The 15,640-nt window shown below is 41.1% G+C and overlaps 1 protein-coding gene across 1 annotated transcript in view; it reads right to left on the reverse strand.

Annotated features, from left to right (window-relative positions):
• ofcc1 (orofacial cleft 1 candidate 1) overlaps nt 1-15,640 on the reverse strand; it is a 77,882-nt gene that overhangs the window by 12,169 nt on the left and 50,073 nt on the right. Inside the window, exons 20-22 of the mRNA XM_070853337.1 lie at nt 14,974-15,226; nt 14,288-14,451; nt 10,210-10,369 (exon numbers count right to left, since the gene is read on the reverse strand). Coding sequence (XP_070709438.1) covers nt 10,210-10,369; nt 14,288-14,451; nt 14,974-15,226 — 577 coding nt within the window. The remainder of the gene's footprint in view (nt 1-10,209; nt 10,370-14,287; nt 14,452-14,973; nt 15,227-15,640) is intronic.

The following is a 15,640-nucleotide window of genomic DNA, read 5'->3' on the forward strand; positions in this document are numbered from 1 at the left end:
CACATGTGCTAGCACAAGCTCATGGACACACACACACCAACATATATGTGCTGGGTTCGCAGACTGACACACAAATTTGAAATAATAGGCACATATACTGTAACACAGACGCACAAGCTTTTATACGTCAGAGGTCACGCTGCAGAAATGCAAAAGCTCATTCAAGGAGATCTTAATGCATGCACACATACACACAGATACATGAGCACACACTGGCTTCATGCAACGCATACACATACAAGGCCAAGACAGGCTACAGTACATTGCACATGGCTGGGAACAGACTAAACCATAAAGCATAAAAGACCACCGACATACATGCATGGATAAGCCAAGCAATGTCAGCCATTAGGATGGAAATAGATATGCTATTATTGTAAATTTGGCCAATATGTGGACGGTCGGCAGATATAATTGGAGCAGCTTGAAAATGGCATGGATGCACACTGTCTGCGTTGGGCCTGATTTGGCTGAAGCAAAGGTCTGTGTCTGGTTAAATGCACCACTGGACAAGACAAGCCACCCATTCATATTTGCATGCAGGGACACACACATATGCACACACACGTACACACACAGAGTGACAAAATGGTTAGTACGCTACAGTAGCTTTCATCCACCCTCCTCTCATTACTGTGCTTATAAAGCAAAGATCCCTGTCTATAAATATTTCAACTTGAATAATCATAGTTTTAGTGCAAAAACACTCTCCATACAAAAGTGGCACAGACCAAATTGGACTTCGAGAAAAGATAAACAAGCGACAATGACTATATTTACAGTGAGAATAAACTGAACAACTTTAAAAGAGATTATCCAGTGAGATAGTATCTCTGAGTGCCTGAGATAATCCAGAAAATAAGATATGCATAATTCACTGTCACTAATCTCCTTTGCAGAAAATAAAGCCTACTCCCAGCCTACAGTAAACAACTCAGATAGTCTTTTACTTCCACACCATGTCTGACTCACCCTGGGCCCTAAGGAGATCACTTCTCCAGGTTTGTTCTGGAGTACACTGGAGTTTACCTGCAACTTTATTCAACAAAGGAAAATATATGTGCTCCACGTGTTAATGCTGCTAATGCTGTCTGGTCACAAATGACTTAATGACTTTAATCATGTTTCTTTAAGGACCACATCACACACAAGGGTGATTAAAATCACATTAAACACATTTAATTGACTCTATCTGCAAATATGTAACCTCAAAATGACAAGACACATAGAAGGCAGATACTTATAGAAGTGTTGACAATGCATGTGGAATTTATTAATATAAACTGTAAATAAAGCATGTGCACTCATGCATATGCCTCTATTGGAAGTTATGTTCATTTGTAAAAAGTTCAATAAAACCCTGCAACCACAGACGTATCATACAAACCATACAAGTCCTACTATGATATACAAGTATTTTTAAAGGTTGCACCAATCACACCATGATACTCTACACTGAACTAATCTGTAGACATGCTTCCTTCTGGTAATCCTTGAAAACATATTTTTATTCACTTTAAGTGTATGGAACACATATTTTAAGACGTGCTCAGTTCTCAAAATTTCAGGAGCCCAGGCTTCGTATTAAGATGCTGCAGACAGATGCCAAAGTTGAGTATTGCCTTTGATATCCAAAATTTGACTTTGGAGTAGCTTCAACCTAATCAGGCCTTGGAGGCTGGAGGTGATAAGTATCCAAGCCAATAACCAAAATGAGAGCTGGGAATCAGTAGTAAGACGCACACACGTATTCTGTCTCTCTAATACATACTGTACATGTGCGCACACACACACGCACACTCAGATGCACACACGTGCTGTCTCTTTAAGGTTATGAGTGAAACCCTTATGAAAAAAAAAAAAACCCTTCAAAAGTCTATCTCTCCCCGGGATGTCATGTGGGGCTGTTAAGGCGCGACACCTGTCACAATCACCAGACCTTCCTCATCCCCTCCGGGCCGCAGGAAGTGGCCAAGGTCAAACTCTTTAAAGGAAACGAAGGGAGAAAGGGGAAAAGAAGTGACTTAACGACAGACAGTCACAAAGAATCAGATTTGTCAAGTTCAAGCTGTAAAACCTCTGTGGAATCAGAGGCTGTGCAGGCATCTTTGTATGTGTGTTTGAGTCGGCGTTACATACAGCAAAGTGTGTCGCATATGTGGTGCCTTTTTAATATTTATTCAACTCAGACGTGATTAACTTGTTTCCATGATTACATCCTACTGGTCTGCACATGTAGCATTAACCAGTTCAGCTTTTAGTTAAACTACATTTAACTATGGCAGATCTGAGCCAGGTGGTTTGGTCGTGAAACCACTGGAACTGGCATAAGATGAGTCCTGTTCATTTTTGTTCCGTGTGCGCAGAGCTTCTGCTAAAAGCTTTTCTCACTCTATAACAGTCCAATTTGTTGCCTTCTGTTTCACATTATGGGATGGCAAGGGAACAGGCCAGGACTCCATTGGACTTGGCCTGATGGAAGAGGACGGAGGGGAGGAAGAGGATGAGGAGAAAGAGGGAAGGACGGAAAAATGTCTCAAAGTGGTGAAAAACTGGCGTCAATGTAACTTCTTCCAGCTGGACATGTTTTGACAGCTGACAGGCAAAGCTTTATATTATGAAGAAATTAAAGGAAAAAATCTCTTCCTCATTGATGGAGTCACAAGAGGCGAGTGTCCGAAACATTTGAAGAACACAAGTTTTTCAAATAATCTCAGAGAATCTTACCCTGATCCTTTAGTGTGACACAGATCGACCTTTCTGCCGGCTGCAAACTAAAGGCACTTCCTTCTTTCGACTCGCTTTCTCTCTTTTTCACTCTCTCATTCCCTCCCTCTTTTTCCTCTGACAGAAAAGCCTGCCCAGGCCCAGGCTTTGGTAGATAATGACATCCTCTCCCTGGATTAATTGTGAGGGACACATTAAGCAATGGGGCTGACACTCCCTGTAATTAAACTGTTCACACCAACGAGTTCATACTGGAACACTCTCTCCTTTCTCTATGTACCGCTGGAACTGTGGGCCTGTTTAAAAATGGGATGAGACATTGTAGTGGTATGTTAGTGAGACAAGTGAGTGCATCACCTTGTGGATTTAAACAAAAACAGGAGGAGGCTTAAGGTCTCTCTCTTGGTTCATAGAACTAGAATGATCAGCTGGCCAGGCATTCATTGATCCAAAGTTTTTGGATGTAAGAAATATATACGATTTAATGTGTTTAACATCGTTAAAATGCAGTTTCTGGAGAATCATAGATAATACATGATAATAATTGCCCTGTTTGAGAGAGGTGTGGTTAGAGGGCTGTGTGGGCTGTGATGGTAAACATATAGAAAACTGACGTGCAATCATACTGATCACCTATTTCTACTTAGACAGTTACCATGCCAACGCTTGTTTGTTTAAGAGCTGAAATTACCTGTGTCTGCAGACACACTGAGATATTAGTTCCAGCGCTCTTTGTGTCCATGCCCTCACATGTCCGAGTCTCCTGAGAAAGCTCTGTATGGGCCGGACTATTGTGTGCCGCCTCTTGCTCTGACCAGCAGGTGCTAAACAAAGGTCAAAGAAGAGTCCCGTGTGTCATAGAGAACAATGCTGACTGGGAAAAGGGTGCAAGGGACAGACTAATGGAGAACAGCTCACCTCCCATAGCTCATTTAAGGTGGAGGTAGGTTCATGGTAAATGTGCACAAGGAGCCACAGAAAGAGCTGCTGTTCTCATGCAAATAGTTCTTAAAATAACTGCTGTGTGGAAAGTTTTATGTATAGATATCACTTGGCTGGTGTCGCCTCTGAGATACCATTCTATTTCAATTCTAGCGATACTTTCAATACTTTCAGTATTTTGTATTTGTGTTCATAAAATTTTATATGTGTGAATTGGGAAGGCGGCAAGAGTGTACTTGTGTTTGATCTTTTATCTGTGTTTTTTTTATTCTACTTTTTTAACCACTGTGCACCGCTTTCACACATTACTGCCCAGCAAAGTCCATGACCTTTTCAGGAGCACAGGCATGTAGCCTTTGCAGTCATATCTCATATTGAGCTCCCTAATGCTCTGACTGTGGAAGCTTGCTGCTACGTCGCTCCTGTCCTTGCCTGCCTGCTTGCTATCGCCTGGGGCCGTTGGGGCCCTCAGCGCTGTCCACTAAAAAAAAACCCATCCGCTGTAATTGAAGAAGCCACTCTAATGTGACATGCAAGCGCACAGAAAGGTTTGTGTGCGTGTACTCACACTTACAAAATGTGCATGACGGTACACACACACACACACACACACACACACACACACACACAGAAATGCTGTATAAATGCTTGAATTCACACACATGCAGCTAACCACATTAATGTACACACACACACACATATGCACGCACACTGACCACATTGCTCTTCGGTAGAGGTTATTGGGGGGATGGGAGGACTCCAGTGAACCCACGCTTACACACACACACACACACACGCACGCACACACACACACCCTACACCAATAGTTGCCCTCTGACTCTAGACGACCCCTCCTGTGCTACTGAAGCACTCAGCTCCTCCTTTCCTCTCCTGGTGTTCCTGTGTTGCTGTTATGGGTTCCTGTTCAGGAGCTGAGGGTTCTTTTGTTGTGTGACAGTGGTTCCTGTGTATTCTGTCACAGTCTACTGCTCCCTGTGTCAGCCTTCCTCTCCAAAGCTTCTTCTTACTTAACCCGGAGTTTAGACTTGCATCTCAGGTGGCCTCATACCCATTTTACTGTACTATTTGCGCAGCAAGACTGATGAATAAACCCTGTTGTTGCATTATGAGCACTGCAAGCATTGTTGTCTTGTATAGTTTCATCTGTAGTCCATCTAAATTTTATGATGTCAAAACTCCTCATTTACATTAAAGACTAAATTCTAGCAAAGAAAGTAGAAGAGGTGTGTGTTTGCAATGCTATTCAGTTTTTCGCAAGTTTATGCTCTTTAGGCAATTTAGAATTTTCTGAATCATATTTCTGAATTAACTTTTGCAATGAGATAAAAGTTACAAATTTCATTTTGCTCAAGTAATTGGTAGGGAAAGCATGGTCCTGGTATCTCTCTGCTCAGGTGGTACCATCATGTCGCTGCTGTAGGTTAAGATGGAGAACACATCTATATGATTAACAGCCAGCCTCCCAGACTCAGGTTATCATTACCACTCCAATCTGTGCTGTTTGACTCTCAACAGGTTTACTCCCCACCTACCACGCTGCTGTTGCAAAGCACCTTGGGTGTTCCCAAACTCGCCCGCTGGTAACCCATTACCTAGACATACAGAGACAAACGGCATGAAGGTACACAAATGTTGATGCAATCAGGTTGCGAAAACATCTCCAGGGCCACCAGACAAACCTCCCCTCCCCTCCCTCCCTCCTTCCCCACTTCTTTTAATCTCTCCCTCTCTCCTTCAATTATCACAATGTCACCACCACCACTGGGTAACTTTCCTTTTGGTGAATTAACAGGAGCAGAGCTTTGCAGCGGGTAAGCTGGTGCTCTCCTCTGTCATTGTCATTGTGGTGGCTCTGACAAAACAGTTTGCGTACCTGCTTAAGTATTACAGAAATTAACACCTCCCTTCCAGGTACAGTAATCAAGGGGGTGACGGGAGACAATTAATTAGGTCCATCTGCATCACTGCCTTTACATAATTAATGGGGCTCATTACTGAACCACTAGTATGACGTTGAGCATTCTAGCACACTCACTAGCTCAGAGCATGGGAGTACTACAAGAACGAGGAAACTAAAGACTTTTGTTTTTGTTTGTTTCATTTTGTGCAGCTTTGCGTCTAATTTACTCATCTACAGTGTCAACTTAAGTCCTATCAACATCTGTCAACTTTTGATCGGTTTATTCCACATGTTATTTTAACCTCCATGCTAAATCATCTCAAAAACAGTGACACAAACACATGAGTTTCATTGGCAGTTTGACTTGAAATCGCTACATGTTTTTGACTTTGAACCACAGCAGTGATCTGTTGTGCTAATTACTACATCCATTTTTTAGTAGAAAGAAATGCCACCAACATACTAATTAACATGGATGCAAAGACATATACTTTACTTTGATTGTATTCTAGGACAGGAGCCAAATGACTACACTTCACAAGGGGGATATAAGAACATCACACTAATTTTGATAACCACAGCCAAACAATTTGTGTTGTGGCTGAAAACTAGCAGGTATGACGTCAACTACATAAGTAGGTAGCAGTGGGGAATAAAAAGTGTGAGGTAAGTCTTAAAGAATTTCAATTATGAAAAATGCCATGATTCACCAATTGGTGGGTGAGCTATTTCCCCCCCTCAGCTGTTATCCACAACACTTGAGACTAATGATCTTTGATGGAAACTCATTCTTTTTCCTTCCTTTCCGGGAACAAATTAAAGAGCACACAGGTAGATAGGCTCTTGACTCATTCAACCTCTTTGCTTAGCCAGTAAGCCCCACTGCTGACATCTTAACCTGAGAGTAATATTTAAACCTTGCAGCAACTCAGATGATCATATGGCATGGAGAAATCTATAATATAAAGTTAATTGGTGAGAAAGTAAAAATTAGATTATGTTTTATGACTGCCTTGTGAAAATTACAAGTTTGATAATAATAGGCCATTTGCAGGTTGGTTATTGAATGTGGATTCTTTTTTTATTGTTTCAGTGCTGGAGGGAGATACAGCGTCAGAGAGATTTTGCTGAGTTCTTAGTTACAGCACAGCACATCCAGAATATGAGTTTTAACCTAATTGATTACAATCATCTTTCATTTTGTTTTACTTTGTTTACTTTACGTTTTTTGTGTCCTTGCCAAGTATAAGCAGTAGCAATGACATGGTAATCATATTGCCAAATTATCTTAACATTGAATTTAGATTAAAGTCTGTTTAATGTTTGTGTAAACTAATGTTGTTTTCCCACTATACACTATATACTACAGGTCATGTGACCACTTATTGCAGTTAAGGTACAAGAGACCCTGAGATTTCAGGCATGAAGCGGGTTGGCTGGTCAAGCACAGTTTGGACAGATTCCAAACCTGTTTCTATTAAAGGTTTCCTGACTGATGCACAGTCTAGCAACACATTGCTACTTGTGATCCAGTGCATCTAATACACCTTTATAGGATGCTGCCGAATACATTTTAAAATCATTGCTGCATGTTATAACTTGCCTTAAATACTAAATGAATCTCAGTTGCCCTGTATGGCTCCTGATATACAACTGGTATCAAATTGAGCTAAAACAAACAAGATGTATTTGTAGTTCCTGTTTGCCCTAGCTCTGATTTGCTGAAAATGTCATACTTTATCCTTTTAAGAGTGAACTGTTCAATAACTTTCTAAAATTGGCTCAATATCAGACTGCCGCTGTTCCTGTGAGTGCCTTGTTTTCCTTCTCCTCATCCCTCCTTTCTTTCACTCAGCTAATGAAGGCCTCGTGGCCCACTGTTATTAAAATTACGCCCTTGCCTCTGATATTAATTGGGTCCGTAATAAGGAATGCGTCAGATTCATTATTTAATTGCAAGGGCACATTTGGAATACAGTTTCTGAAATGTATTTTTAATGAAAAACACTACATCCTGACCTAATCATATCAACCTTATTCTATCTAATTAAGGATGCAAAAAATCATTAGAGTTGCAAAATATTAGTTTCAGCTCTGTCGGGCTGCTCCTTTGCTCGCCTTCATGAATATATTTTTTTCCTGTCTATGATAAATAGTTAATGAGGGAAAAATGACAAAAATTTGCATGTAGGCAAATTAGTCTAATAGGGATATGTCTTTGCTGAGTTAGGAAAGTGACCCTTTTCACAGGAGAAATTGTTACAATAATTATGAAATAATGGCAAGGCCCATCTTATTTTGATGAAAAATGGCCAGCTTGAATAATGTAAATATCATAAAATGCAATAACCCTAAATTTTCATCATGCTGGGGAATGTGTTAACGTGTTAGCATTTTATCAGTTTAATAACGCCAAATTAGGACAATATGAAGTATGCTGTAATTGTTGCTGTGGAGGGAGATATGCAGTAATACAAGGATGATTTAGCAGTGCCACCGCAGCGAGAGCCCATCAGCAGCTAAATGAAGCATTTCCTTAATCACAAACTTTAGGCGTGTAATTTCTTTCAAAGTCTACAAACATTGGGAGGTTAAATTTTATCCCAATAAACAGGTCTATCACCATCCTATTAGCAGCAGTGTTGTCACCTCTCGGAGCCCGGGTTGCAGTTCATTTAGGCTAATGCTGTGTTCACACTTGGAGCAACAAAGTCATGTCATACGATTCATTTTCAATGGAAGATGACGACATGAACCTACAAACTAATGCACGACAGCTGCTGCTACGTAATAGACGTGTCGTGCTACACATAGAGATGAGCTGGCCTAGACTCTTCTCAGTGCTCCAATGATGCAGGGAAGCATCAACCAATCCTAAATTTTTGTTTCACCATTTCCAGTCCCCTTCTCTCTCCCCAACAAGGACATAACCATGCCAGTGAGTGCTTGAGCAACAATTCAATGACAGAGGACTTGGGGAAAACGATACACTAAATGTATGTAGTAAAATTAAGTATAACACAAATCTTATCAAGTTTAATATTAAATTGTAAGACAGTCTCAACTAAAATAAACATGCCTTTTTCATTTACCAACAATATAAACAACATTCAGCATCTTCTCTTTTTTCAATGCGCTCAGATTCTCAATCAAAAGCACAGGAAGTGCTACTGATTCTATGTTCAGTCAAAATGATGGCTCCTATTCTAGCATTATTAAGATTTCTATGATGGCAGACAGTGCTCAGTAAGGTTTGTGCTACTGTTCAAAACAAATTTGCATTGAAATCTGTTAATGAAGTGCAATCAGTTGAAGTGTGACAAATTCAAAGAGATACAATCCTGTATTTATTAATGGTAATCATGTATTTATCAGTTGAAACGCTGTCAGTCACTGCTTGTCTGCCTCTAATTGTGTTTGTAAAGATGCAGATTCATTCAATCTGTGGGGAGTAGACTTTCAAAATGTAGACTAATGCGTGGATTTACAGAGGAAGTAGATTTTCAAATGATTAGATTTTTTCCAATCATAAGACTATTAACTACCATGACCCTCACAAAACATGTTTTGGATTAGTCAAGCCTGTTTTTACATCCCTGTAAGACAAAATTGTGCGTTATTTCTCAACAGCCAATACATATTTTACCAGAAAGCCAAAGTCTACTGTACTTTCTCGTTGCATTTTACCCTTTTACAGCCGTATGAACTTGTGCAAGCAAAGAGCAAGGGAGTTAATGAACACGGAGAACGCAGAGCGATGTGTGCCACTAACAAATCCTACAGAATAAATTAAATGGGGCTGCAGTTTGATCGCTGTGTTCCATTTCCCTTATCTCAACAAGTCACATTTTCAATCACTATGCAAAGATTTTACATCGGGTTTAGGCTTGCCGCTAATGCACTGCCCTTTCCTGTGTCATCACCATTGACCTACGCCTGACTGCCAAACGTGCGACAGCCTCTGCCAAGCAACAGTCATTTCATGGAGACATGTATTAATGCAAACTGGAGCCCTACATTCCCCATGACACCAAGTTGTCCACATTAAGAGAATGCCTTGTATAGCATATGCATATGCACCCCAGTATGTGTGTTGATTGAGCAGTCTTTCTTTAATGAAATATCTTTGGAAATTGGTTTCCACAGACTAATCAGGCAGCCTGCTAGCCGACTTTCTGTTTTGGTAATTATCTTGTACTAATTAGAATGAAGCTAAAGACCTCTGAGATGAATTCTCAGCTTTCTGAAATGTAACTAAAGAAAATGTAATGATATAAAATGAGCCCATTCTATACATTCTCTCGGACGTAATATCTTCGTTTAAATGACCAAATTGGATGTGGTATTGATGAACACTGTGATACCATCATGGCTGCCATTAAACATTCCTTTCAGTATCACACTCATCCTGTCCCAGCAAGTCTTTTCTTCAGCCTGGCAGGAGCCTCCCAAGGTTACAGACCTTACTATACACAGACCAATCTAGATTGTCATCAATTACCTTTTGGCTCATTGTCTCATTACAAAAACATCCATTAGCCCAATTAATCTCAGTGGGTTTGAGGAAAAAAGCATTATCTAGAGAGACAGGAGAGTTTGCAGCATGGTGAGATGCTTACCTTACGCCTTTCCCCATTGAAGCCTCTCCACTGCTCCGCCTTCTTGACAATGTAGCTCATTTCCTGATTGGACAGCTCCAGGTCTTGAGGCAGGAAGTACGTCCCCTCCCTGGCTGTTAGCCGCTGAAAGACGTCCAGCATGCGACCATTGTTGTGGAATCTGGAAGGTGTGATGCGCGAGAAGTGAGGAGGGGATGGGGACGCGATGGGGAAACCCTGTAAAGGTCCTGTGAAGTCATTTGTCAAGGCAAGGGAAAAACATACATCTTTTCCTTGATAATTGTTGATAACCAACCCTATGGCCACCTCTATGCCATATAACATTGTTTTACTGCCATATTGGCTGGCTTTTATGAAACAGGTCAAATTACAATGATACCAACTTGTTGGAAGAACATATGAAACTTCTATTGATTACACAAAGCATGTTTGCAGTGTGAAGCTCTATAAAAGTATAATACATCAATTCAAACACAATGAAAAGGCAAAAAGGAATCAAACAAATTGGCCTGTGAGTGGGAAGCACTTTGTTAACAGAAGCTGACTGTAGTGATGTCTGTGTTTGGCTGTGTGTCTGCGTGGTTGTACATCTGTTAATGTGTGGGAGTCAGATCCTGGGATATTCTGCAGCGTTAATGTTGAGCTTCAAAGATGACAGATGCAATGGACGTGCTGGTTGCATATGCGTCTGGAGAGACCGGCCTGAGTCACAAGAAAACGTTCGGCGCAGCAGAGAAGGCATATTGATTCATACCTCCAGATGAGCGCACATCACCAAAGTGTTATTTTTCTTTTGCCACAGAAGGGTGCACACAGCCAACCCTTAAAAAGAATCACCATGTCTGTAAACAAATGCCTTGGCTGACCATCAAAACCAGCAGACCTTGTGCCCTTCCATAGAGATTCTAGCCTGTCAGAGGGTAATCAACTCTCAAATAAAACCAACATCAAGGAGACTGGGATTTATACAAGAAGCTGGTACGGAGCTTTGAACTCAGCATCATTCCCCATCGCTCTTGGGAGAGGGGTGTTTGTAGAATCTTGACCTCAGACACAGGAATAGCATGCATTCATTTTCATCCTTCACTTGAATTGTGCTTCTCATTCATTTATGCTTTGCCTCTCTTGGAGGAATTCACCATCTTTGTATCTTTGGCTTCAAAACAGGCTCATTTCCTTGGTGCTGGAAGAGCCCTGAATGTAAGTGTATGTGTTACTTACATCTGGGGTATAACCTGGATGATAAGGCTCTCTTCAGCTCCTCGTCAGTATAAGGGTCAGCTTAAGGACATGTGTTGACTTATGGAATACAGTCAGACAGAATCTTTGTGAGGACATGACTATGATGGATAAAAAGGGTATTTTTATGTTGGAAACCTACATATATCAAATGTATACTATTCCACTTAATACTGCCCATTTTTTTATTTAAAATCAGTTGTTACTATTTTAAGAGGGCCCTACCTTCCAATCACACATCAATTCATATGAATTGTATAAAATATAACAGCCAGTCAGTGCATTGGTACTTTAAGAAGAGGTGATCAATTAGTGATTTGGCTGTGGCTATGAAGTCGCACTGCCCCATTACCTTTGAGTCTCTCTTTAAATGGTATTCTGTATGTACATACTGTATACACACATGCAGACTTGTGTACTGACTACCCTTTCACACAGAAACAGAAAGAAACACAGTAACTGTCTACAGGAATGCAAACTAATTAATTTTTTAATCTCAAACCTTGTAATCACTTGGCTGTAACGACACCGCTATCAATGTAACATCACTCTTTTTGGTGTTCATAAAGTTTCAAAGAGGATAGAGGTGTAAAACACATCACTGATGTGTATTTTTGCAGCCAGTGAATAAAGGCTGCCTAAAATGTAATTAAAAAAGGATAACAGTCCATTCTATCTATACATATAGCCTGAGGCATTTTTTTAGAAATAGGTCACGCTCTGTGTCAGAGCCCCTTCCTTGCAGCCAATAGGAAACTGTAACCCATAAAATTATCAGCCTTGCTTCAGCCTCGTGGCCTACATTCAATACAAACCCGTGTGGCGGTTGAGTGGCAGAAGTCATTATTCCCGGCTGCTGTTTTAATATTGTCCATTTAGCTGGAGCCCGATAAGCGTCCCGCTTACTGAAATTAGATGGCACCCTCTCCTCGGCCGCCAATCTCAAACTGATTAATTCAATAAGGGTTTTCTTACATTTTGAGCCGTTAATGGAATTTGGTCTTATATGAGGGTGGGAGAACACACCTTGGATGAATACTGAGTTACATTATTCAGTAATTTATCACCCGCTCTTCTATTTTTTACTTCTATGCTGCAAAAACTTATGTCCTTCTATTATTTAAAAAGTGCAATAGTCATCTTTTAGGTTGGAAATTTGGAATCAGGGGTTCTGCAGTGACTGTTAAAGTCCACCCTTCCATAGTAATGCAGTGTCAATCTCCTGTAATATTCAAAAATTAGAAAAAAAAGGCAAAGACTCAACAGTTAGGGACCAGCCCTCTCAAACTAAGCTGTCAGAGGGTCACACTCATATTGACGTTTAGTTTTTCCTGCTCATCCCCTTTAATCAGGAAGCCTCTAACAGCTCTACAGAGGACGTGAGGGCTTGGTAGAAAAATTTGCTAAAACAGTCTGAGGTGCTAAAACACAACACAAACCTGGAAAGTGAATGCTTCAGCATGGCTGACCTCAATCTGCAAGACATGAGTGGAACACAGTGCATTGAGATAGAGTGTGTGTGAGTGTTCACCACCATGTCGGCTATATGTAGTCCATTTCAATATGTATGAAACCTGCAGTGATACCAACCATGCAAAACACTCAGCCTAATCGGATAACATAAGGAGGTTACATGTTCACGCTATATCAAAACACATCTAACTTTTGAATTAGAAACGCTTCAATTTTCCAACCAATTGCAGAGTATGGTACGTTCAAAAAAGCCAACTGTGTGGTGGATGTGTGTGTTTCTGCTTTTGTGTCTGATGGCTGTGTTTGTGTGTGTGTAGGTGTGTGAGTTTGATGCATAACTGCATAAGTAATTCCATGCGACTATAAAATCAAACTGGATTAGATCAACATTTGTTTTCATTTTCTGTTCTCTTGTTTTTTGTGCTTTTTATGTGGACAGAGGAGGGAAAGAATTGGTGGATCGGGTGGAACAAGGCAGCAGGCTGCGGGGGTGGAAGGTTTAGAGTTATTTCTGAACGGGTGCTTGAGAATAGTAGGGTGTTTAGGGCCAGAGAGTTTCAGAAAGGGTCTCTCTCTTCATTGGCAGACTGTCCCTACCGGCTTTGTCAATTCAGAAATACCCAAATGATAAGTCCCGGCTTGAACGGTGTTGTGATGCTTTTCAGCCACCAGGAAGGTCAGACACAGACCTCAAAGTCAGGGGTGACTGAGCAATATGGAATAAAACAGGACCCGGAAATGTATTTTTGGAAACATGGAGGCATACTCACCACTGCGATGTGTCTCGGTGTCTTAATACAACATAAAAAGTGACTTTGTTGTCAGGTATGGTGCATAAAACTAACTGATTTAAGCAGCAGTATACGAGCAACTCCCATATTCTGCAGGGTAAAATTACTATTTCTGTCAATGGAGTCTGGTGGGTTTTAATAGCACAATGCAATGGCTGTTTAAGCAAGAGGGATCTTCTCTGTTCTTTTCCATAATGTTGAATAACAATCTAAGCCTGTCACCTGTCAGTGGCAAAAACAAACACTTTTATTGGACGTACTTTGATTGGGTGCGACCACCCAAGGATTATATTGTAGCCATTGCAGCCCATTTGCTGCACATTCTTGGCTGCTGACTTGTACAAAACATGTAATATGGCCCTTTAGCTGTCCTTATTTTCATCAGTCAAGTATTAAATTGCTTGCATGGGGATTTAAAATAACATCTTGAGAATTGTTTCTCAAGTTTTGACATTGCACCTGACCGATGCCTGGCTCCATGGTAATCAGTCAGCATGGTGAAAACAAACATGAAATATATTAATTTAGCCAAATGACAGGAATTGTATCAGTCACCATCTCGCTGTATGTCTCACCTGAGCAGGTAAATGGAGAGGATGGTAATGGAGAGCAGGAGAAGGACTGCGTAGAGAAAGAGAGTGATGATCACTCCCGCTGCACCTGACTGGTCAGCTCGATAAAAGTGCCAGTAAAGCTTGGCTGCATCACCCACCGGTGTGTCTGGGTTGTAGGCGAGACGCTGAGGAAGGCAGATTGGGGAAAAAAAAGGCAAATCTGTAACCGTTAGATGTATAAGACTGGACATTTGCAATACGGGATGGCTCCGTCCCAGGACAGAGATTGATCAAAGGAAGATCACATGATGGTTCGTGGACAGACTGGTCAGCTGGTGTTCCTTTCAGTCTGCATCTTACATTGCTGACTTTCTAAAATTGCAATATCACAAAGGTTAATTTCCTGGAAATTAGTCCAAAAAAACATAGAGTTATTTGGCCAGCTATAACCATGACAATGCCATTTAACTGGAATTTGATTTAGACATCACCTCAAGTCATTCACAGCTGTGAACAGTCCAAATCATTTCGATCTTCCTCACTGACAAAAACCAACCCACTGCCAAAAAAGACACCCATCTAACCTTGCACATTTCTTTCTCACCCTCTCCCCTCCCCCTTTTTTGTAATCTAAAGTCACTTTGCCAAGATAAAGTGAACTCCTATTTAAAGTGCACAAGTGTCCAAGTTATTTTTAAGTGACTTACCCCGAGGACGGCGTCCACTGCAAAGACTGCCAGGGGGTCGAGGACTGTCCACACTCCCTGAGCCATGATAAACTTTGACGTGAAGGAAGGGAGTGAGCCAAATATCTGTTGACAGCCCCATCTGATCAGAACCAGCAGGAACGTTACTGCGTTCAAGGTCAGGGGACCCACCACCACCATAGCCAGCTCCTCCCGGGTGTGGAGCAAAGAACTCTGGTATACGAGGTCCACCGTGTGTGCGTGGAATTGGAGTCTGGCGGGAGAGGAAACGGAGGCGGGTGATGTGCATGTGAGTGTGAAGTGTGCGCACTTGTCAATATGCGTGGAGTATATTTGTGTTTGTGATGCTTTGCAGCTCAAGGGCAACTGGTTCCAGCAATTCACACACTATGTTATATTGTCTGTGGTTGACTCAATCATATTTAATTAGGTTGATGACAATTAACATTATAATTGGTTGTTTTGCTGGCGTGTGCTGCCTTACTGGTCACATGTAATGTGTTTAAAGACTAAAAACTTTTATTGGCTTAACAATCTATATGGATGTATGTAACATACATTGAATTAAGTTTAAAAGTGTAAAATGAATCAAAGGCGTATCAAAATAAAAGTGACGGACGCTACAAGTGAAATTGTTAGCACCTGTGCTGCTGTTTGAAAGAGCTTT

Source organism: Pempheris klunzingeri, chromosome 21 (assembly GCF_042242105.1).
Source record: "Pempheris klunzingeri isolate RE-2024b chromosome 21, fPemKlu1.hap1, whole genome shotgun sequence".
NCBI lineage: Eukaryota > Metazoa > Chordata > Actinopteri > Acropomatiformes > Pempheridae > Pempheris > Pempheris klunzingeri.